This window comes from Myotis nattereri (assembly GCF_964212035.1).
Source record: "Myotis nattereri genome assembly, chromosome: 13".
Lineage (NCBI taxonomy): Eukaryota > Metazoa > Chordata > Mammalia > Chiroptera > Vespertilionidae > Myotis > Myotis nattereri.
This window is the reverse complement of record NC_138088.1, coordinates 56050458-56075863: the sequence shown is the minus strand read 5'-3', so window position 1 is coordinate 56075863 and position 25406 is coordinate 56050458. Positions and strand designations below refer to the sequence as shown.

At 39.9% G+C, this 25406-nt stretch overlaps 1 protein-coding gene across 2 annotated transcripts in view; it reads left to right on the top strand.

Annotated features, from left to right (window-relative positions):
• The window catches only part of MCMBP (minichromosome maintenance complex binding protein), a 31800-nt gene that overhangs the window by 1336 nt on the left and 5058 nt on the right, over window positions 1-25406 (top strand). The window contains exons 2-14 of one of the 2 annotated variants that reach the window (XM_081105390.1): window positions 5910-5995; window positions 7024-7164; window positions 7275-7316; window positions 9430-9531; window positions 11309-11453; window positions 14418-14569; window positions 16742-16842; window positions 17312-17484; window positions 17756-17879; window positions 19658-19775; window positions 21272-21437; window positions 22801-22934; window positions 23830-23994. In XM_081105390.1, coding sequence (XP_080961516.1) covers window positions 5910-5995; window positions 7024-7164; window positions 7275-7316; window positions 9430-9531; window positions 11309-11453; window positions 14418-14569; window positions 16742-16842; window positions 17312-17484; window positions 17756-17879; window positions 19658-19775; window positions 21272-21437; window positions 22801-22934; window positions 23830-23994 — 1649 coding nt within the window. Of the gene's footprint in view, window positions 1-5909; window positions 5996-7023; window positions 7165-7274; window positions 7317-9429; window positions 9532-11308; window positions 11454-14417; window positions 14570-16741; window positions 16843-17311; window positions 17491-17755; window positions 17880-19657; window positions 19776-21271; window positions 21438-22800; window positions 22935-23829; window positions 23995-25406 lie in introns of both variants that reach the window. The other variant, XM_081105389.1, reaches the window with a different exon arrangement.

Sequence of the window (25406 nt, the reverse complement as noted above, 5' to 3'; positions counted from 1 at the left end):
TAAAAACTAGACTAGACACCCCCCCCCCCCCTCGCTCCCCAAAAAATCATATATCCATCAAGGGTGCTTTGAGGAAGGGGCAAATATCCCTCCACCAGATCCTAGTAATTGATGTTCATGATACTGGAACCCGTAATTGATACCCAAAATAATGGCCCCAAAATGTGGAGTGAAGGTTAAATTGCATAGTCGGTTTATCAGGGTTCAGACTCATAGATACTTTATCTGAAAAATCCTTCAAAAGTATAAACTTTCGGTGCTTAATGGGTGCAGTTCCAGTTACTGATCTTTAGAAAATTTACTTATGAGAAATACTCCATATCCTAGTTATGCTGAACCAATAAGATTATATTTGATAGAGATTTGAATATCTTTGTATCAGATTTTGTCTCAGTGTGTATAATCCTAAGGGGCACATCTCATCATGGTACAGAAATGATATAATTTGGTTATAAAATACTGGCTTTACAGTAGTTGGAAAATTTTGTGAATTGTGGGGACCTGGACCTTGATACCCCCCTCCCCCCCCAAGAATAATTTGTTCCTATATAGGTTGTGTCTTACAGAGAAAAAACTAATATTGGGTTGTGATTTTTTTGTAGAAGCTGTTCGGAAGTATAGTATATATATGTTTTTGCTGTGTTTTCCTGTCACGGAATGTATTGAATACCTTTATAAAACAGCACTGTGGGTATGTTTGTGTGAGAAGTATGTCAGGTGTTAACTTCTAAATTCTTTTTGCTTTAGTGGGAAATTGTTTAAATCCATTCCCCCCACCCCCCCTCCCCCAGACAGAAGAATAAGGCAGCACATCCTTGTAGTTTTGGTTCCACCCCGGCCTCACTGTCAGACCTCCTGCTGCCTTGCCCCTCATGTTGAACTCTTTCACATTGACTTTGAGCCTGGCCTTCGGCATCAGCTGTTTCCTTGTGCCTGGTCCCTCCTTCCCGTCCCACCTCACTCTCCTGGCTGAATCTTACTCTTCCTTTGGGAACTTAAGTACTTCTGCTCCCAGTTACTCCAGGACCCTGTGTGTCCTGGAAATGAGCATGTAAAGCAGCAGGCTGTAGAAATTTCTTGTTTTGGGTTCCTTTGCTGGATCTTGACTCTGAGCAGTCTTGGCCTGTAGCTGCCTGATTCACGGGCAATATCCTAATTGCCTGGAATATGTTTTGTGCAACGAAAGTGCTTGGTGACAGTTGAACAGAGGCAGTGGATGGTTTCTGGACCACACATCTCAAACTTAGGGCAGTCCTGGCAGACCTTATATTGATTCAGAGAATTTGAGGGTGTGCCCCATATGAATTACTTTTACATACAAATCCTAATTCTTTCTTCTTGGCTCAGATAAGAAACTTTGAAATTCTGTGAGTGGCTACTCATAACTATATGAGTCTTAATTAATCTTTATGAACCAATCTATACCTTGCATTTGTATTTGCCATAATACAGTTGTTCATATGTAAAGGCTTTTCTGCAAGCCTTCATAAAATGCATTTAATGTTTCAGTTCCAGTTTCTAAAAGATTTTATATGCAGGACATTGGGGTCCAAGGCTTAAATTAAGATTTAGGAATGCTTTAGTTCTGCAGATTTCTGTTGGGCTCTGTCATGGGCATAATGCTGGAGTCAGTCCCCCCACTATTTCTCATTTCGTGATCCATAGCAGATAGCTTTCCTTAAGCAAAGGCAGGAATCTTCAAAAAAGAAAGTTTTGTACACTTCTTTTCTCTTTCAATCATTTTTTATTTAAAAGAAATTTTCTTCATTGAAATTGATTAAAAACTTGAAGTAATAACTGCTGTTAATTTCAGAAGTAGGAATGCTTGTCAACTCTGACTTTTTTATTTTTTTTAAGTTGTTGGTTGAGTCAAGATCATTATTTTTGGTTATATTCAAGGAACTTTGGTTGTATCTGATAGAGTTAGAACTAGCGTATCTCGTACAAAAGAGCAGTGGTGTGTGAAGGAGGGGAGGAAGGAGTATTTTCTAGTATTTTAGAGAATTTAAAGCAGTAAGAAAATTGAAAGTTGGTATGCCTTTTTATTGTCACCATAATTCTAAACAGGCAATTAATACCCTTTTGTTTGTACCCACCTTGGATTTCTCCTGCCATCACACCCTTAGTAGGCCACTGATAAGAAGAAATCTGTTATGAGTGTTACGGCCAAAGGTGATCCTGAGTGGGGGGGTGAAAGGATTGAGAAAAGACAGACAAGAGAATGAAAGCTGGGTCTCGGTGGGACGCTGCTCCCTGATGAGACAGCGCCAGCGCCCACAAGCCGTGTCTTTATTTTATAGCAGGGGTCCTCAAACTACGGCCCGCGGGCCACATGCAAATACAAATATTATATTTGTTCCCGTTTTGTTTTTTTACTTCAAAATAAGATCTGTGCAGTGTGCATAGGAATTTGTTCATAGTTTTTTTTTAAACTATAGTCCGGCCCTCGAATGGTCTGCGGGACAGTGAATTGGCCCCTGTTTAAAAAGTTTGAGGACCCCTGTTTTATAGCAAATGCCACGAGGCAAAGTAAGGGCGTGATCAGGGTGTTTACAGCATTCTTGTGAGTTTCAACCCCACTCAACTACATGCACCTGAACTCTATCGCACAGGCACGTGGCCACGTGTTTGGACCATAGGTTCAAGCTTACAACTATGGCCGTTGGCTATAATTGTGCTGGGAGGGCCCTGCCCTCCAGCTGGGACTTGCACGTGGCAATGAGAGGACCCTGTCCTTTCATTAGTCCGAGGCTTGAACCTGGCCAAGACACTGTAGCCGTGCCCCACAATGAGGCTGTGGAACCCCAAAACACAGGAGAGTGGCTTGGTATCCAAAGAGACTACTGAGCGGATCAGGAACTGGGAAACTAGCAAGAATCCAGTCCAACTTTATCTCTTCTCCACATAGCTCCCACATTCACTTGTTCATAGTTTCAACCCACACTAGTTAGCACCTCCCATTTAATCCCAAATTCCAGGGTTAGAGAAACTGATTGGCCTGGCCTAGTATGGAGTCAGGAGTTCACTCCTACACTAGTCAGCTATGGCCAGAGCACAGCTATGTTATGTAGGCAGTCATGACTGGGGGGGGGGGGGGGGGGCGCGCAAAGTTCTCAGAGAAGAATGGATTGGGCAGCTATGGCAAAAGGCATAAATATGGATATATGCGTTTTTTAACTCATTACATAATAGCTGGCACATGGTTACAAAAAACATAGCAGTATTAAATGAAGAGTAAAAGTATGCCCTTCCTGTACTGAGGTAACCACTTTTAACTGTTCTTACTTTTAGTTCTTTTTTCTTTGCAAAAATTTTCATTGAGGTGTAACTCATAATATTCACCACTTTAAAATGTAAGTTCATTGGTTTTTAATATATTACAGTGGTATGCAATCACTATCATTTAGATCACCCCAAAAAGAAATACCATACCATAAGACCCAGGATTTCACAGGGAATTCTTATACATACACAGTACATAAAACAAAAACTTTATAAATTGGGCATCATCAAAATTAAACACTTTTTTCTTTGACCAGTTTTCTCAGTGGTTAGAGCATCAGCCCGTGGACCGGTTCAATTCCCTGGTCAATGGCACATATCTTGGTTGCAGGTTTAATCCTCCACCCCTGGTTGGGGCGCCACTAGGAGGCAACCAATGAATGCATCGATGCTTCTTTCTCTCCCCGGTCTCCCATCCTTTTCCTTTTCTAAAAATCAGTGGAAAAAATATTCTCATTGGGTGAGGATTAAATAAATTAAAACCTTTTGTTATGCCAAAGATATTTATTAGGAGACTGAAAAGACAAATTACGAACTGGGAGAATGTTTTTTGAAAATCATACATCTCATAAAAGAACTTGTATCCAGATTATTTAAAAAAATACAATGATAACCCAATTTTAAAAAGGAGCAAAAGATTTAAATAGACGCTTTACCAGTTCAGTATTGTTAGCCACTAGGGAAATGCAGATTAAACCACGATGAGCTATTATGCACCTATTAGAACAGCTACAATTGGGAAAAAACAATAGTGACAATAGCAAGTACTGGCAAGGATACAAACAGCTAGATTCTTATACATTGCCAGTGAGAAAGCAAAATGAAGCAGCCACTCTGGAAAAGTCAATCATAAAGTTAATCACACATTTCCAATATACCCAACTGTCCTATTCCTCGGTTTTTGTCCAGAGAAATGAAGGCTTATGTTCACACAAAAACCTATATGCACATGTTTATAGTTGTTTTGTTCTTAGTTATCAAAACCTGGGGAAAATCTGTCCTAAAATAGCTAATTGGACAAACAAATTAATGGTTCAGCTATATAGTGGAATACTATTTAACAATAAAAATAAATGAACTATTGATACACGCCTGGCCTTAGAGATTCACTAGGACCCATGAATCAGTGTATAGATGTACACATGGCTAAGATTTATTACAGCAGCACAGTGAGGATACGTAACTGGGAAAAGACACAGATAGAGTCTGGAAGAATCCATATGTAGGCTTCTTTATGCTTTCTCCCTTGGGAGAGTTCATAGATTGGAAGATGTATTTTTTTTTTTAAATATATTTTATTGATTTTCCACAGAGAGGAAGGGAGAGAGATAGAGAGTTAGAAACATCGATGAGAGAGAAACATCGACCAGCTGCCCCCTGCACATCCCCCACTGGGGACGCGCCCGCAACCCAGGTACATGCCCTTGACCGGAATCGAACCTGGGACCCTTCAGTCCGCAGGCCGACGCTCTATCCACTGAGCCAAACCGGTTTCGGCAGGAAGATGTATTTTTAAAAAAATACGTTTTCATTGATTTTTAGAGAGAGGAAGGGAGAGGGAGAGGGAGAGATGGAAACAGCGATGAGAGAGGAACATCATCAGCCTCTACATCAGCCGTGGGCAAACTACGGCCCGGATCCTGCCCGTTTGAAATGACTAAAACTATTGGAAAAAAAGACCGTACCCTTTTATGTAATGATATTTACTTTGAATTTATATTAGTTCACACAAACACTCCATCCATTCTTTTGTTCCGGCCCTCCGGTCCAGTTTAGTCAAAAAGTTTGCCCACCCCTGCTCTAGATAATAGCGTTGCAAACACAGCATCAGCATCACTTATGTAGAAATCTGACTGATAACACATACCTGCAGTTAATCTAAGAAAACATCAGACAAAACCAAAATGATGGGCATTCTATGTTTTAAAGGCCTGTGTTCTTAAATATGAATGCCATAAAGATGGGAACTGGTCTAGATTAAAGATACATGGTAGCTGAAAGCAATATGTGATGCTAGCAGGGTTCTGTACTGAAGGGGTAAAATGCAATAAAGGATATTTTGGGTCAGATGACAAGTTGGAATATGGATGGTTGGTTAAATAAAAAGTATATCAATTTTTAACTTCTTGAGGTCGACGGACAGTACTGTGATCTATTGTTAGGAAACACATTGAACTACTTAAAGTTAAAAATCTGTGATATGTGCAGCTTAATCTCAAATGGGTCAGAAAAGTGTACATGAGAGAGCAAATGAGAAAGCAAATGAAGCAAAGATACAGGTGTTCTTTGTGCTAGTCATGCGTCCTTTTGGAACATTTATTCCAAAATAGAAAATTCAGAAGAACAGCAACAACCCCAGCTCTTCATTTCAGTCTGTAGAGAAGTGTTTTCAGAGAGCCGTGCGCTGAGCAAAGGCTGCTGGAGGTGCTGCTTTGCCTGGGTGCCCCCTCTTTCTGTGGGCGTCGCAGCCAGTCCTTGGCCCCTGAGAACCCGCAGGAGGGCATCACGCCCTGGTGTGTAGAGCCAGCCTGCGGTGGGCAGCTTCTTGTCTTGAATGTGCCACTTACCTGAACAGCCTATTATTGTGTAGTGTAGCTTGACCTTTGAAAAGTGTATTTGTCTTTCAGCCCAAAATGGAGTTAATCCTGACTGGGAGAAGAAAGTAATTGAATATTTTAAGGAAAAGCTGAAAGAAAATAATGCTCCTAAATGGGTAAGTTTATTGCTCTTTGTGGGGGAAGATGGTTGGGCTGACTTCCAGTTCTCTCAGTAGAGTTGTAATCTATATATAATTTTAAAATATATAAATTAATGTGTACTGCCTTCTGCCTTAAGTGCCGTAAGTACATATATATTAAAAGATTTTGATCTCTTTTACAACTTAAATTTAAAATCAAGTAATTAAATGTTTCTGTATTGGGGCCTCTAGATGGCAGTAACTGACCATGTTACTTTCTAAGACAAAAAAATTGGTAGTTGTGAGCTTTGATTATTTAAAAAAATTGGCATGTACTAGTCTTTAAAAAAAAATTTTTTTTTTATTGCTTTTTAAAGAGAGGAAGGGGGAAAGAGAGAGAATAAAACATCACCCTGGCTGGCTTGGCTCAGTGGAGAGAGCGTCAGCCTGCTGACTGAATGGTCCTGGGTTCAATTCCAGTCAAGGACACATGCCTGGGTTGCGGGCTCAATCCCCAGTAGGGGGCATGCAGGAGGCAGCCGATCAATTATTCTCTCTCATCCTTGATGTTTCTATCTCTCTCTCTCCCTCTCCCTTTCTCTCTGAAACCAATAAAAATATTTAAAAAAAAGAGAGAGAGAGAGAATAAAACATCAGTGCAAAAGAGAAACATCAGTCAGGTGCCGCCCTGACTGGGGATTGCACCTGCAGCCCTTTGGTGTACACACGATGACACTCCAACTAACTGAGCCTCCCGGACAGGGCAGTATGTACTAGTCTTAAAAGGAGAACTCAATAAAACAAATGCCTTTCTGCTACTCAGAAAGTGTTCAGAAGGAAAAGCATTTATTTTTACACTGTAGTCAAATGCCATTACACAAAGTTGGAAGAACTCGGAGGTATTCTTGTCAGCAGTTATGTTGACTCTTGAGAACATTGGCTTCCTAATGGGGCTGATTTTTGTGCCTGAGTTGCGGTTTGGGTGTGGATAGGATATAAAGTCTTATGTGTGTATTTGAGCTTAATGTTTTATAGACAGACTGCCGTGTTCATTTTCCTTTAAGGTACCGTCATTGAATGAGGTTCCTCTTCATTATTTGAAACCTAACAGTTTTGTGAAGTTTCGTTGCATGATTCAGGACATGTTTGACCCTGAGTTTTACATGGGAGTTTATGAAACGGTGAACCGAAACACAAAAGCACGTGTATGTATGGCTTTTTATCGTGGAACTTTCTGTTTATAATTAGTGTTTTTTTGGTATTTTTGAATTAGATGTATTGCTATAATACTCTTATCCTTTGTTTTGGGTCATAGGTCCTTCATTTTGGAAAATATAGAGATATAGCAGAATGTGGGGTATGTATTTTTAAGATCTATAAAACATTTTTAATAAGAATTTTTCCCTAAGAGGAGAATTTATTTCTTTTGGTTTATCTTAAATTTATCTTTGTATAAATAAATTCTAAGAAGTCATGTGGAATGCTTTTGCTCTTATTTTCTCTGTTATATTTTTGGTCTTCTAAAAATCTCTTAGAATGTAGACTGTTATAAATGACAAAACTAATTTGTTTCTTTTCTCAGTATCTATGTATTTGGTTAAAAAAATTACAGGTTGTGATAAATTCTTTAAAAAATGAAAGTGGAAGATTAACTGAGGGCTTAACACTTGCTTAATTAAGTTGGATCAAGTTCTGCTCTCTTTCCCTGGAAAGAAAATAGTTTTTAATAAACTTAATCCTTCTGTGATGAAAGGAAGCACTGGGTGCTCTCTTACATATCAGTGATGGGAAGGGTAAGAAGGCAGATCCTGGTGCAATTATAGTTGTGAATGGGACAGTCTTGAGGTAGAAACTTAATATTAAGCAGTTACAGTGGAACACAGTATATCCATTTTAAACAACTGCTTTTCTGATCATGAACAACACGCATAATTAAATTTAATTTCACAAAGAAACCTGTTCAACATACCTGGCATTATAATGGAACAGTTTAAAATTTATTTCTAGTTTAATAGTAGAAAAAGATTATCAGCATTTCAAAATAGATATGTCAGCCCCCAATGTCTCCCATCATTTGCTCTCCCTGTGTTTTTAATGTGGTCCCGTTGAAACAGCAATTGTAAATGTTGGGAAAGAAGCCAAGTGTCCCAGGTGGGGATGGAGGAGGCAGGAGCTTGGGCAGGGCCTCAGGAGAAAGGTGGGCCCTCGGTGGAGCCATTGGGTCTAATTCTCTGCCTTGCAGACCATCCTTTTAAATCAGGTTTTCTAGGGCTTTTTTCACTCTGGGAGTCTGGCTCTTGCTTACTCAAACCTCAAGAGATTGGTTTATAAAGCCTAATCCCAGCCCATTTATTCATACAAGTTCTTCCTCATTGAGTTAAAGTGTTCTGGTTCATTGGCCCAATCTGGACAGAAAAACAACCCTAATTTGGAAGGTTGCTGAAAAGATTTTATTAAACAAAAATGTAACTTCCTACAATTATCTAGAGAAATGGACTCATGAAAGATGAATTTGTTTAATCTTACACATGATGACCTTCAGGTCTCCCAATGTCGTTTTTCTTTCAGAGTGTTTGCATAGGTAAAATGTTTGCCAAGTCTGACGAATCAACTTTTAAATGCTTACTGCATCTTTTGATTTAGGAGCCCTAACCCTCCTCATATGAGGCTAATATTTTAATACACAACTTTTCCTGGTACACAGTAATGCAGTCTTACTATAGCTCAGTCACCGTAGTACCTGGGAGTAGGAAAATAAAATAGATGAGACTATCCATCTGTGACACTACCAAAGGCAAAGATAGTTCACACCGTGTGGCTCAAGATTCATACGTAAAAGCACCATCCCAGGAAAAGGGGACATCAGGCCTGGAAAGAGAAACAGAAAACCCTGCTTAGACATATGATCTCAGGCTCAAACCTGATGTCTTTGAGAGGATTTTTTGTACTATAAAGTTATGTGTTTATTAAAGTAGTTTTTAAATGTTACATATTGGGTCCTTTAACACTTTCTAAGCATATATGAGATAGAGAATATGCTTTTTTTAGGGAATAATAGCTGAGACTTGGATTGCATCTCAGCTACCTTGTAATGAGTATTTCATTAAATTCCTTATATATAGGCTGATTCTGATATGTTTTCTATGAAAGAGATAGTGGGGTTATCATGTGCTTTGTCTTTAAAAAAAATAAAGCACCCTGTTTATTAAAAGGATTTAATTTTGTAACATAGGGTGCTGTGTATTTTGATTTGAGGGAAGGTAAAGTATTGATTATTGCTCGCAAAATTATTTTTATGCCAGTTTTCTTTTAAAAAATGATGGTTTGGATTTAGTTAGCTGCTTGTTAATTCAGTTTACTCAGTGTGAAATAATTATTATGGTTTTATGGTAAATAGCATAAAAATGTGGTTGCTAAGTTAATTGTTTTGTTTTTCTTAATTTTTAAAAATACTTTTATGTACATCACAGCCTCAACAAGAAGTTGATTTAAACTCTCCACGAACTACCACTTTGGAAAGACAGAATTTCTATTGTGTTCCAGTGCCTGGGGAATCTGTGTGGGTAAAAGAAATATCCTTTATCTGAACTTTCTTATATGGTCCTTGGTTATTTTAATTGAAAAGACCATAATTTAGATTGAGTTTTTAAAAACTTAGTCTTTTTATCCTAGTGAAGCTAACTGGAAAAAAACCCTATAAAGCAATCTAAGTATTCATCCCTGAGAAGTGATAAAATTGGTACATTCCTATAGTGAAATACTGTTAAAAGGTTAAAGTAGATTTAAATATATTGAAAAAAAAGAGTACCATGATAATTAAGTTAAAAAGTTTTAAATTACAACTAATTCTAATTTTCTTAAGGGAAAACAATATGTTGGTTCTTTTGAGAGGTGACTGTGGAAACTATTCATCTCATTTTTATTTTTTATTTTTTTAAAATATATTTTTATTGATTTTTTACAGAGAGGAAGGGAGGAGGATAGAGAGTTAGAAACATCGATGAGAGAGAAACATCGATCAGCTGCATCCTGCACACCCCCTACTGGGGATGTGCCCGCAACCAAGGCACATGCCCTTGACCAGAATCGAACCTGGGACCCTTCAGTCCGCAGGCCAACGCTCTATCCACTGAGCCAAACCGGTTAGGGCTCATTTTTATTTTTTTTATTTAAATTTCTAGTTAGTAATATTTTTTAGGCATAGTTGATATACACTGAAATGCATAGATTTTAAGAGTACACGTCAGTTATTTATACCCCAAAGTGAAGAACTAGTTCCAGAAAGTTCCTTTCTGCCTTTTCTAGGATTGCAACCACTGTCCTGATTTTTCATCATAGCTTCCTCATGCCTGTTCTTGAATGTCATAGCTTAGTTTTGGGATTCATAAAGGTGGGTTTGGAGTAACTTGCTATATGGGACATAGTTCTTACTCATGCCATGTGCTATTTCTGGGTCTCACCTAAGTGCCCGGAATGTTCAGCAGGGTCCAGTTCTAAGTGTTGTGCAACTTCCAGAACCTCCATTTAGCTCCTAGCCAGCCAGCAACTGTTCTTAGCTACACTTCAAGGAATCTGGCCTTGTGCATCCGCTGTTTTATATTCAGCCAAAGACCCAAATGGAACCTGCACCGATTTCTGGGTCCTCTTCTGTCTTCTACAGGGGAACTCCTTCCCAGCTAGTACCAGTCTGTGTTGTCTCTACCCAGCAAGAGATGCGTCTCCACTTCTTTTTTGTTGCGATTTAGAAAATGCCCCCTAGAGGGAGTTGGGGATAAAGTGGAGTTCACTCAGTATATTACTCATTCAAGGATCATAACATTATGCTCCCTGTTGTCTAATGATTGACAACAGACCCTAACCAGTTTGTCTCAGTGGATAGAGTGTCGGCCCACAGTCTGAAGGGTCCCAGCTTTGATTCCAGTCAAGGTCATGTACCTTGGTTATAGACTCGATCCACGGCCCTGGTCGGGGCATGTGTGGGGGACAGCCAATTGCTGTGGCCCTCTCACATCTCTCTCTCTCTCTTCCTCTCCCTTCCACTCTCTCTCTAAAAAAATCATTGGAAAATGTCCTCGGCTGGGTGAGGATTAACAAAACAAAAAAAGAGAGAGAAATAGCTGCTTCATGTCTTTTGTCCAGTGTTACAGTTCTTTACAGCAACGGTAGGTAGGGGGCATAAATTAATCCATTAGCCTCTCATGACCAAATCTGGAAGTCCAGCCTTTTAAAAAAATACATTTTTGTTTTGAGCAAATTGCCAAATTAGCAATCTTTTATTAGTCATATAATTAACATAACTTAGGACATTCCTCAGTACATAGTGGTCTTTTTCTTAACTTTTTATTTAACGCCTATATTAATGCAAACCAAGCTCGAGTCAGTCCTTCAACATCTTACACTCCCAGTCGTCACAAGAGGAGTTATGAAGATGATGAAGACATGGACCTACAGCCTAATAAACAGAAAGAGCAGCATGCGGGTGCCAAACAAACAGGTAGTGTATGCTCACAGGCTTTCTGTAGACTTCTGCTCTCTCATTAGGTGGTTTTCAGAATGAGCTGTTGTATAATACAGTTCTAGGTTTAGGAGCTGGTAATGATTTGACAACCTTGCTTTCACGGTTATCAGACTTGTAGCTGGTTCTGTGCGTTTTTACAGTACCCTGGTCAGACTGCAGTTAGGCATCCAGTAGGGAGAAGTGGCTGCTCTGCTGTCAGTTTTTAAGGGTCTCAAATGGTTAGCTGAAAAGGGTCTTTTCTCTTTATTTTATTTTTATCTCAGCTCAACTAATACGGAAACAGTGGTTTATCCTAAAAAGGATTTATTTATATCTGAAAACATTCTTCTTTTCTTTCAGAATAGTGGTACTTTTAATTTAGTAAGACTGAAAATGTCAGGACATTGTGATACATTCCTAAACTCCAAAGAAGATAGCCCTTAGAATGGTCACAGTTCTGATCTATTTACATATGTTTGTAGTGGCTTACTTCTTAAAACACAACTAATTCTGATTAGAACAAGTAGACAAAAAGTTGAAAATTTTCTCAAAGCAAGAGAGATTTTTGGAATTGGTATATCATTATTGATTTTACCAATAACAGTTTTTATGCATGGTGAATTTCTTTATTATGCCAGGTAGATATGTTTGTCTTTCTTTCTCTTTTTATATTCAGTTATTTTTCTTCAGCACCTTTAATTAGAGGACACGTTAAAGAGAGGAGGTAAAACAAATTTAGTTAATTGATCTCTGTCAGATTGGGTCGAGAGGGCAAATATGAATCAGTGGTAAACAAAAATTACTAAAGAATTTCATTTAACTATATATTATTCTATTTTACTAGAGGCCCAGTGCACAAAATTGCACTTCGGCGGGGTGTCCCTCAGCCTGGCCTGCGCCCTCTCGCAGTCCGGGAGCCCTCGGGGGATGTCAGACTGACAGCTTAGGCCTGCTCCCCGTAGGGACAGCAGCCAGACATCCTTAGCACTGCCTCAGAGGCGGGAGAGGCTCCCGCCACCGCTGCTGCACTTGCCAGCTGTGAGCCCGGCTTCTGGCTGAGCAGTGCTCCACCTATGCGAACACATTGATCTCCAGTGGGCATCTCCTGCATTTGAGTGTCTGCCCCCTGGTGGTCAGTGCACATCATAGCAACTGGTTGTTCTGCCCTTCGGTCAGTTTGCATATTACCTTTTATTATATAGGATAAGTTCATGTTACTGTCTTTTCTTAATGCTAAGGAATATTTTAATATCTTTAAAATTGGAATGTTTTACAGTAAATATATATAAATGTAGTGCTCATTTTCTCCACCTACCCCAAATGTTTATTGAAATTAGTGGTGTATCATAACAATAAATGATAAAATCCAGATCTTTGGTAATTCTTATCATTTAAGCAATTGATTCTCCTATTTCTTGTCTGATTGTTTGAATGCCATACTGCCGGGCTTTTAATTTTTTATTTGAGTACATTATTTATGTAAAGTTTAACTTGTTGGTTTCTAGGCAGTCTTTCAGGTTATAAATAGTTTTAAATTTTTTCTGAGGTAAGTGTGGATTCACAAGCAGTTGTAAGAAATAACACAGAGATCTTGAATACCCTTGACCCAATTTTCCCCAGTGGTGACACCTTGTATAATTATTGTAGAATATCATGACCAGAAAGTGGGCATTGATACAATCCATTTACCTTGTTCAGAATTCACATTCTTTACAGGCATCTGTTTGTGTGTGCGTATTTAGATCTTTGCAATTTCATCACACGTGGAGATTCATGTGCCCACTACTATAGTTAAGATGTGGAGCAAGTCGTTACTTGACTTATCATATTGCCCTTTTATAAGCATGCCCATCTCTCTCCTGCCTCTGCTCTCCCTCCCCAAGTCCTTAACCCCTGGCAACCACTAATCTATTCTTCATCTCTGTAATTTTGTCATTTTAAGAATCCCATATAATAAAAAGCTAATATGCTAATTAGACCAAACAGCAGAACGACCGTCTGGATGACCTTCCGGAAGCTGGGGCTGTGAGGGCCTATCCTTGCATGAATTTCATGCATCGGGCCTCTAGTGTTATGTAAATAGAATCTTTTTTTTTTTTAATGTATTTTATTGATTTTTTTACAGAGAGGAAGGGAGAGGGATAGAGAGTTAGAAACATCGATGAGAGAGAAACATCGACCAGCTGCCTCCTGCACATCTCCTACTGGGGATATGCCCGCAACCAAGGTACATGGCCTTGGCCGGAATCGAACCTGGGACCCTTCAGTCCGCAGGCTGACACTTCATCCACTGAGCCAAACCGGTCTGGCCTATGTAAATAGAATCTTACAGTATGTAAACTCTGTGATCAACAGTTTTCATTCAGCAACATTCCCTTGAGATCATCCAAGTTGTGTGTGTCAGCAGTTTATTTCTTTTTATTGCCGAGCAATATCCGTATGGCAGGCTATATATTGATTCTAATTAGTTATTAGCCCTAAACTGATTATTTCATGGCTAGAGGCTCTCTTTTAATCATCTTTGTATCCCCAATCACTAGTATGATTCCTGGTACATAATGGATGTTAATAAATGCTTGGTAAGTGAATTTATTGCTATATGGTTTTATTCTGCTTAAAAGTAGGAAACTCTTCTACCAGGGTGATTCTGTTGTCAGTAGGCCATATATGCCTTAGGTCAGAGATGTCAAAGAAACCATATTAAATATTAACTTTTAAAAATACTTATACTGAAATTTGATGGGGGGAATTTGTTGCCATTTTATTGTAGGAGAAACAATGACTCAATAAGTCAGAGAAAGGGCTTTGCTAGTATGTGTTATTTCCTTAAGAACAGTAACAAGTTTGTGAGCTCAGAAGCATCCTTTATAACAAACTTGAAATGCTCCTGAGGGAAGGTTCTTTATCTGCAGAAGGCCCTAGAAATGACATGAGTGCAATGCTCGCTTCCCTTTGACTTAGGGAGTGTTGGCGGTCTTCAGGGGTGTGGCGAGCCAAAACGTCTAGAAACTGAAGCTTCTACTGGACCACAGCTGAGCTCCCTGAATCTCTCTTCTCCTTTTGACCTGAACTTCCCACTGCCAGGAGAGAAGGGCCCTGCATGCCTTGTGAAGGTAAACCTTTCACAGACCGGACATTGACAGACGTGTTCTGTGTCTCAGAAATTAAAATGGAAAATTCTTAGCGTTTGTGTTAGTTTCCTATTGCAAACTTGGTGGCTTAAAAGAATACAAATTTACCCAGGCTTTTAGATGAGAAGTCCGACATGGACCTTCCTGGGGGAAATCACATGTCAGTGGGGCTGCATTTCTTTCCGGAGGATCTGTTTTTGTTTGTTTGTTCTTTTGTTTGTATTTTTCCTGTTACTGTTTCTACAGGTGCCCACCTTCTTGGTTTGTGGTCCCCTCCTCCATCTTCATAGCCAGCAACAGTGCATCTCTCTGACCATTTTCCTTTTTTTTTTTTTTTTTTTTTACAATACCCGAGGATATTTTTCCATTGATTTTTAGAGAGTGGAAGAGAGAAATATCTATCGATGTGAGAGAAACACATCGATTGGTACCTCCTGCACAAGTCCCGACCAGACCTCAGGCCGGGGAGGACCCTGCAACCAAGGTCTGTGCCGTTTATCAGAATCAAACTCGGGACACTTCGGTCTGCAGGCCAAAGCTCTATCCACTGAGCAAAACCAGCTAGGGCTGACCATTTATTCAGTCACATCTGACCGTAGGTAGGAAAGATTCTCCAACTTTAAGGGACAGTGTGATCAAATTAGGTCCACCCAGATAATCCAGGGTACAGTTCCTTAATTTATGCAAGTCACTTCTGCTTTTAAAAATAAACATAATCACAGACTTCAGGGATTTGGGTGGACATCTTTGGGAGGTCCATTTTTCTGTCTACCATAACATTCTTAAAGAATATTTCAGTTTGGCCAAGGTGGCTCGGTTGAGTATTGACCCATGAACCAAGAGGTGGGCACATGCCCGGGTTGCTGGCTCAATTCCCAGTAGGGGGTGTGCAGGAGGCAGCCAGTTGATGTTTCTCTCTCATCTATGTTTCTATCTCTATCTCCTTTCCCGTCTCTCTAAAATCAATAAAAATATTTTTTTTAAAAAGTATTTCAGTCAGAAGTGGAACAATATTTTAATTCATGTCTTTTCCCTTCCTATATTGTTTCTAACTTTCTAATACTATTTTCACCATTCTTCTCTTACCAAAATCCATTTCTGATTTGCATTTAAAATAGAAGGAAAAAATTTTAATAGCTCCCTTATCTTGCTTATCCCCTTTTTAATCCTGATAAGTGAACAAGTGATGTAAGTTTCAGAAATGATCGATGAGAATCCATTTTTATTTGTGGTTTTAACTTCAATGACACGTATGTAACACGAGGACCAGAATCCCAGTATTTTCCTACCATACTTACATCGGGTGTCACCAAGGGGGCTTTGATAGTTATTAAAGACCATCGTGGTGTACAACTTTGAAAGTTGGTTTTTTTATAGTGAAAGACCTCATGGCCAATTTAAGTTTTTTGTTAACCTCTTAATCCTGTGTTTTGTTTCCCCTTCTTTGGGTACGGGTGGTAGATTTTGAGATTGTGCATGTTTCTGGTTTTAGTTGGAAACTAGAGGCCCAGTGCAAGGATTCGTGCACCGGTGGTGTCCCTTGACCTGGCCTGCAGGAATGGGGCCACAACTGGCTCTCCGACATCCCCCACGGGTCTCGAATTGCGAGAGGGCACAGGCCAGGCCAAGGGACCCCACCGGTGCACGATCGGGGCCGGGGAGGGACGCAGGAGGTTGGCCAGCCGGGGAGGGACCGCAAGAGGGCTCCAGGGTGTGTCCGGCCTGTCTCGCTCAGTCCTGATTGGCCGGACCCGAGCAGCAAGCTAACCTACTGGTCAGAGCATCTGCCCCCTGGTGGTCAGTGCATATCATAGCGACTGTTTGAATGATCGGATGGTTGGAGGGACAATTAGCATATTAGGCTTTTATATATATAGATCATCCTTGGGGGGAAGCCTCTCGTTTGTAGTGTGTTATATTGAAGATACGTTGGTCGGGGATCAGTGTCCCCCCTTTTACTTCACTTATTTGCTAACTAGAAGAATAACTTCAGGCAAGCACTTGACCTCCCTTGGTCTCAATTTATGAAACAGAAGAGTTGTTCCACTCTCTCTAACCTTCTAGGATATTATTACTTTATTTCAAGACTGATATCTTACACTTTGTTGGTGTTATTTAGTCCTAACAACACAATGTCATGTGGCCTCTTATTAGGTCTATGAAGATGGGGATTGTTTCAAAGTAAATGATGTGCTTGAGCTGTATGGCATCCTCTCTGTGGATCCCGTGCTAAGTGTACTGAACAATGATGAAAGGTGAGTCTTTTGTTCTTTTTTTTTGGGGGGGTGGGGGGATAACTAATAAATAGCAGGATAGAGAAGAATAAATTTTCCGCACACTGAATAATAGATACCTGATGGCTTTTGAGAAAAAGACCCAGGTTTTTGAGACCCTCTGTGACATTTGACGTTCAGCTGGTAGCTCAAGAAAGAGTTTGTTTTGAAATGACCTAGTGAGTAGCCAGACTATATCCCGCTGAGTCAGGTGACAGCACACTGAGTACAAACATTACTCTGCTTGAAAAGAATGAGTACGTGTATCATAACATGACCCATCCAGCCTGAAATCTGTGAGGTAACAAAGGGGAGCCATTTTCTGTTTTTTAAAGATCCACAGGTAGAACTTGTTCTTGGCTTGAATTCTCACTTTTTTCAGAGATGTACATTATTGTTACATCTCTGTAACGGGCGGGTCTGTGAGTTGAAGCGCTGTCCCTCTCCGCAGGGACGCCGCGTCACTCCTGGATCCAATGGAATGCACAGACACAGCCGAAGAACAGAGAGTGCACAGTCCTCCTGCTTCGCTAGTGCCAAGGATTCATGTGGTTTTAGCCCAGAAGTTGCAACACATCAACCCACTGTTGCCGGCCTCGCTTAACAAAGAGGAGAGCAAAACCTGTAAGTGTAAGTGACCCCGAGATGTCGCAGTGTGTGTCGGGAGCTACGTGTGACGTGTGCTCGTGGGGAACTGAGTCAGTCAGGGTCTTGTTCCTCGGAATGGCCACTGTGTCTTTGCTCTGTTGTCCTTTAGGTTAATTCATTCTCTTCGCTAAAGTCTTGACACGTATACTGACTTGTAGTGGGTTTGTTCCACAGTTGCCTTTTAACCTAAAACACTCGAGAGGAACTGGTATGTTTATTCTGAATCTGGTCTCCTTTCCTTCTCCAGTTGTTTCAAGCTTCATGTCCGAATTGTCTCCAGTCAGAGCAGAATTGCTTGGGTTCCTCACACATGCCCTTTTGGGAGATAGTTTGGCTGCTGAATACCTTATATTACATCTCATCTCTACGGTGTAAGTGTCATATTCCTGGTGGGGGTGGCGAGAGTTGGTGCTTTGTTAAAAGGGGGGAAAAGCAGGAAGGTTTCTGAGGATTTCAGCATCAAGTCATTTTTATTTGTTCAGTGTAATGAGTGTTAGAACAAATTAGCGATGAAGTCCTTTTTCCACCTCTTCTCAGTTTCACATTGAGCATTTTGATGTTCTCTCTCAATTTAAGAGCCGATCCTATGTAATAAAGAGCTAATATGCTAATTAGACTGAACAGTAGAATGACCGTCTGGACGACCTTCCAGGTGAGGCTGCAAAGGCTGAGCTCCTTGCACGAATCTCATGCGTTGGGACTTTAGTATCAGTTAAAGGACGTGGCTGATGAGTGAAATGAACTGTTTACCCTTTTTGTATTCGTTATTCTCTAAGTCAGCAAGGTGTGTTGTGTGCACATCTAACTTAGGTGTGGATGTGAGCACCCCTTGCTTTCACGTCACTATAGTTCTTTGTTTTCTGGTTTCAAAAGTAATATGTGTGGGGAAAAAAGTAGTATGTGTGCCTTCAACCAGTTCCAAGAGCATAAAGAGGAAAATAGAAATAATCTATAATCTCACCATTTAGAGATCATCTTAGCTATTAATACATTTTGGTACATGTTCTTGTCATTTTTGTTTACATTTATATACATTTCTGCATAGAACTCAGTTGTAATCTAAACACAGATCCATACCTTGCTCTTATCATTTAATATCTATTAAACATTATCCCATCATAATTCTTTTTTAAAAAAATATATTTCTTTACTGATTTAAGAGAGAGGGAGGAAGAGATAGAAACATCGATGAGAGAGAATCATTGATTGGCTGCTTTCCGCACGCCCCCTACTGGGGATCAAGCCTGCAACCCGGGCATGTGCCCTTGGCTGGAATCGAGCCCGGCACCTTTTAGTCCGCAGGCCGGCACTCTATCCACTGAGCCAAACCGGCCAGGGCTAATTCTTTTTTTTTTTTTGAGGATTTTTTTTCATTGATTTCTTTAGAGAGAGTAGAAGGAAGGGAGGGAGGGAGGAAGGAAGGGAGAGAAATATTGATGTGAGAGAGACACATTGATTGGTTGCCTCCTGCACCCACCCCGACTTGGGCTAGGGATTGAACCTGCAACTCAGGCATGTGCCCTGGACTGCGAATCAAACCCTTGATCCTTCAGTTCATGGGCTGACGATGCTCTTAACCACTTGAGCAAAATCAGCCAGGGCCATTATTTATTTCTTGATGAAGTTTTTAATGGCTGTACAATATTTCATTGTAGACAGTTGTACTATTTCCCTAAATGCTAGGTTTTCCTATTTTTTCCCTATTTTTAATTACACCACAGTAAACATCTCTGTGCTAGAAGTCTTTGCTCGAATAGAATTGGACACAGTGATATTTAATGGTTGCAAGCACAGACCTGGAACCAGACACCTGTGTTCAAATCCTGGCTCTTCTACTTCCTGGCTGTGTACTCGGTCATATTACCTAAACTTTCTCATCTGTAAAACAAAGGTCATAGCACCTACTTCAGAGTGTTTCAATGAGAGGATTAAATGAGAAAGCATTTAAGCACTCAGAACAGTCCCTGGCACATAATCAGCACTCATGTAAGTATTGGCTGTTATTTTTACTGCTGTTACTCTGATAAATAAAATAATTTCAGAGTAATCTATCTTTCGTGATACTATTAAGCTAATTTTTCCATGTTTGCTTTTTGATGGAAATCACCTGAGTATCTTACTGGTTAATATCTTTTTTTTTTTTTTCTAGATATACAAGAAGAGACGTTCTTCCACTAGGAAAATTTACGGTTAACTTGAGTGGTTGCCCACGGAATAGTACCTTCACAGAACACTTGTATCGAATTATTCAACATCTTGTTCCAGCAGTAAGATCATTATAAATACATCTTACAGATTTGAGCACACTTGAAAAATCCATCTAAATGTCTTTCATTCAGCCCAAATATTTATCTTTGAGGTTTTAGTAGGTATCTTTACAAGGAAGCAAGGCCTGCCGGGCTCTATAACTTAAAATGTACTCCCCCCGAAACATTCACTTTTGTTGCCTTAGCAGCAATTTCTGTAAATGTAACAGTGAGCCCAGTTGCAGTTACTCGCTCAGAATTGCACTCGCAGTTGAGGCCATGTGCTTGTGGAATTTGGTATCCTTCGTGTGCCTCCGAACACCTGCCTCTTTAACGTCTTGTTCACACAGGCCGAGTGTGAGTAACCTGCTCATGTGGCGCAGGGCCATCGTGGGGCTCACAGCCATCCTTTGTTTGGACAAGATGCTGCTCTTAGCGGTGGTTTGCTTGTGTCTATAATGTGGCCTCCCTCCCTCATTTTCTTTGGCTTCAATGAAGCCAAAGTACAAAAGTCTCTCCATTTTGAAAATATACCTTATCTCTTCCTCGACACCCTTCTCCCGCACCCGCACCCCCCACAACACTGCCGTTTAGGGAGGGAGACAGAAGAGCAGATGGGAGTGAAGAGCGGGTGCAGAGGGCGTTGGGGGGGTGGGCTCTGGGAGATGGGCGAGGAGGCGGGTGCAGCCGGGTGGAGCGAGTAATGAGACCCAGTGCCCAGCACAGCTCAGTGTGTTCTGCTCCTTGGTTTTTCTAGAAACAGTTTATTCAAGAATCTGTAGGATATGAATGAATATGATATAAATTCAGGGAGCATAGAGGAAAACTAGGCTTTTCTCTCCCCATCTTGATGAGTAAACAAACATTTTATTTTCTGTTTTGTTGCCCTGTGCACTTAAGCTGCTGGATATTTGTTTTTGGTTTTCTGGTAAAACAAGAATCTTTAAGAATACAGTTAGAATAAAGACAGTTGAGAATAAAGCAGCTCAGAGTCAGTGAAGTTATTTTTGAGGATGTAGATAATCGTTTTTGCTTAACACATTTTGTACCGCTCAGGAGTTTCCTCGTGGTTCGCGCGCCATCTGTTAAGGACCGCTCACGAGTGTTCTCGTTTTTCACGCCCATGGGAAAAGGAGCGAATCTAGATACTTACGTAAATTTTGTTTGGTCCCTCTTCATAGAGGAAAATGTTTTACGCAGTACCATACGTTAAAAAAGTACTAGGAACTTTAATTGTTTGTTTTTGTAAATAAAAATGTTATAATTATTGAAAAACACCTAAAGTGCATTATGATGATTTAAATAATGTGCAGTTTGCCCAAAAACGTGCGGTCCCTGGCATATGTCTTAGAGATTTCTATGTGGTACGCAGTGTGTTAAAAGGGCTCAAGAAAACATGAGATTTCTCTTGGGAGTTGATAGGTTCTTTCCATATAAACACGGTGTTTAACTCCAAATATATGTTTTCTTAAAACAGGAAACTTAGTTCCTTGCTCATTAAAAAATCTCTCTTGCAGTCTTTTCGTCTGCAGATGACTATAGAGAACATGAACCATTTGAAATTCATTCCCCACAAAGACTATACAGCCAATCGCTTGGTCAGTGGGCTCCTCCAGCTACCCAGCAACACTTCCCTTGTAATCGATGAAACTCTTCTGGAGCAAGGCCAGCTTGACACCCCAGGTACGTACGTGGGTGTTTCCCTTCCATTTGTAACCTCCTGTCAAAGCCAGATCTGGTAATGACTTCTTAAAAGAATAACTAAACAAATTGACATCTCAGAAATATTTAAGGCAAAGGCTTGCCGTATGAATGTAAAGCACCTAGTGTAAGTATAAATTGTGTACATCCACTGTATGTTGTTATAATTATATGAAAATTTACAGTTTAGACCAAATTAACAATGACAGAACATTAGGGGAATAGCTTTAAAAATAAAAAGAGGTTTTGCCTTTAGTCATATATTATCTTTTAAAAAAGGTGTAGAAAAGATATAATAAAACATTTTTACTGCCCAATATGAAGTTTAAAATGTTTATTTCAAAGCATCTCTGAAAAAATAAAAAGTTTAGTAGATCATATGGCTTGCACTGAGCCCAGTTATGGAGCATTATAAAATTACAAGGGCCCGGCTGGTGTGGTGCAATGGTTGAGCTTCGACCCAGGAACCAAGAGGTCACTGGTTTGATCCCCTGTCAGGGCACATGCCCAGGTTGTGGGCTCGATCTCCAGTAGCAGGCAGGCAGGAGGCAGCCAATTAATGATGTCCCTCTCTCATTGATGTTTCTATTTACCCCTCTCCCTTCCTCTCGCTCTAAAAATCAATAACATAAAAAAAAATGTCTTTTTAAAAAAATGTATATTTTATTGATTTTTTTACAGAGAGGAAGGGAGAGGGATAGAGAGTTAGAAACATTAGTGAGAGAGAAACATTGATCAGCTGCCTCCTGCACACTCCCTACTGGGGATGAGCCCGCAACCAAGGTACATGCCCTTGACCCGAATTGAACCTGGGACCCTTGACTCCGCAGGCTGATGCTCCATCCACTGAGCCAAACAGGTTAGGGCAAGAAATACCTTTTAAAAAATAAAATTATAAGGAAGCAGATAGCTTTACCTGTGCTCAGATGACATGATGCTGGTGATATGTTCAAGAGGAAAAGAGAATTAAAAACAGTGTTGACTGGGTACACATATGGCAAAAGTGGATGGTAGCAAATCAGTAAAATTCTGTAACCTTATCCCTGTGGATAAATGTAATTTTAGTTCTACCGTATTATTTTAGCCTTCTTGAACACACCACCTAGAAAGTAATCATACTTAATTGGGAACCTATTTTTTGCCTAATTGCATACCATATGTTAGGTATCAGATACCATGTGGGAAGTATTACCTAATGAACACTCAGCTTAGTAAATTGGACAGTGCTTTATATACTGTTTAAAGCAGTAGAAGAAACCTCGTGTCTTATAATCAGTGTCAGCAAAACTAATTTGTTTAGGTGATTAAAATCAAATGACTGAAAAAATATTTCCTGCTTTTCTAGGTGTTCATAATGTGACGGCCCTGAGCAACTTAATAACTTGGCAGAAGGTGGATTATGATTTCAGTTACCACCAAATGGAATTCCCCTGCAATATTAATGTTTTGATTACTTCGGAAGGGAGATCACTCCTACCCGTACGATGAGTTATTTTTAAATGGAGGGAGGTTATATTGCAAAGATATTCATATATTCTTTGTCTCTTGGTTACTGCATATTACTTCAAAATTGTAGCTGCTGATTAATAAGGGAATTGATTACTTTGTTTTTGCCTTGGAATGAAAACCTTAGATCTACGAAGAATCAGTTCTCAGCAAATCACAAGATAAGCAAAAAAAGCTGTTGGGGTAGTAACTCCCACATCTAGGTATAGAAAGTAGAAGCTGTCAGTAACTTGCCTGATTAATATCCACACCTTTTTTCTTGCTGCCTCTGTCCCATTGATTTCTGCCAATCTTGTGCGCGAAGTATTTTAGAGTTCCTTTTAAAGTGTTTCTAATCCATCTGATAATTATTATTTTTTGCTTGATGGTGAAATTCTCTGGTAAATCATCAGTGTGACTGACAGCTCTTACTGATGGGACATATGCTATTCAAAAGGCATCAAGTTTCTGTGTATCATAAATCACATATGTTCACTTGTGATGTATGAGACAACTACCTGTGAATGAGGATGAAATGGCCCTTGGTAAGTTTTCCGTGGGAAAGTGTGATTAAGATACAGATTACATATTCTGTGGTTAAGAAAACATCTAAAACATTTTAATTAGCTGCTTTTCAGACACTGGCGCTCCCTTACGTGTTTGCTGATACTGGTGAGGAAACATAAGTAACCAAGATAAGGCCAACTTTTGTAATCACTGTTGAGGTAGAGATAGTGTATGCAAATTTATGTGTAAAGTGACCTCCCCCCAATAATAAATAGTAGTTTTAATTCTCTTAGGGGCTCGTAGACATGATGCATCTATTCTTCTGAAATTTTAGATTAATTTAAGAACTTGGAAAATACTGTGTACTATTTCTCTTTTTTAGGCAGATTGCCAGATCCACTTACAGCCACAGCTAATTCCCCCAAACATGGAGGAGTACATGAACAGCCTTCTCTCAGCTGTGCTGCCTTCTGTGCTAAACAAGTTCCGCATTTACCTGACCCTTTTGAGGTTCCTGGATTATAGCATATCTGATGAGATAACCAAGGTATGTTTGGGATAAGATAAAGGATTTCCCTGTGTTGAATGAAAGTAATCAATTTACATTTATTGTATTTACTGATAAGGTAATTTTGCCATTTGTTTTCTATGTCGTGTGTCTTTTTTGTTCGTCTCTTTCTCTGTTATTGTCTTGTGTTTGAAATACATATTTCTTGTATACAATTTTAATTTCCATGTCTTTTATAATTTTTTTTCTTAGTTACCTTGGGGGCTACAGTTAACATCTTTTTTTTTTTTTTTTTAAATATATTTTATTGATTTTTTACAGAGAGGAAGGGAGAGGGATAGAGAGTCAGAAACATCGATGAGAGAGATACATCAATCAGCTGCCTCCTGCACATCCCCCAGTGGGGATGTGCCCGCAACCCAGGTACATGCCCTTGACCGGAATCGAACCTGGGACCTTTCAGTCCGCAGGCCGACGCTCTATCCACCGAGCCAAACCGGTTTCGGCACATCTTAACTCTTAACTGTAACCATCATTTGGGGATTGATGCCAATTCAATCACAGTAGTACACAGAAACTTTGCTCCCTTACAATTTCATTTTCTCCCTTTGTGCTTTATTATCATACAGATTACATCTTTATACACTCTGTGTGCCCATCGACGTTCATAATTATTGGTCTATACAGTTGTCTTTTTTTTTTTTAAATATATTTTATTGATTTTTTTACAGAGAGGAAGGGAGAGAGATAGAGAGTTAGAAACATCGATGAGAGAGAAACATCGATCAGCTGCCTCCTGCACATCTCCTACTGGGGATATGCCCGCAATCCAGATACATGCCCTTGACCGGAATCGAAACTGGGACCTTTCAGTCCGCAGGCCGACGCTCTATCCACTGAGCCAAACCGGTTTCGGCTATACAGTTGTCTTTTAATCAGAGGGAAAAGTTACAAAAGAAAAGTCAGTTATACTGCCTTTCATATTTACTTGTATAGTTCCCTTTACCAGTGATCTTTATGTGCCTTCGAGTTACTCTGCAGTGTTGTTTTATTTCAGCTTGAAGAACTCTCTCAATATTCCTTGTAGGGCAGATCAGCTCATGACAGATTCTCTCTACGTTTTTTTGCTTATCTGGAAATGTCTTTATTTCTCTTCCATATTTGAAGACTAGTTTTTGCTGGATGTAGAATTCTTGATTTGTAGACTTTCTCTCAACCCTTTTGGGTTATTTAAAAAGCAATATGTCTCCTTAGCTGGTTTGGCTCAGTGGACAGAGCGTCGGCCTGCTGACCAAACGTTCCCAGGTTCGATTCCGGTCAAGGGCACATGCCTGGGTTGTGGGCTCAGTCCAACATGCAGGAGGCAGCCAATCAGTGATTCCCTCTCATCACTGCTGTTTCTATCTCTCTCTTCCTCTCTGAAATCAATAACAAAATATTTTTAAAAAAAT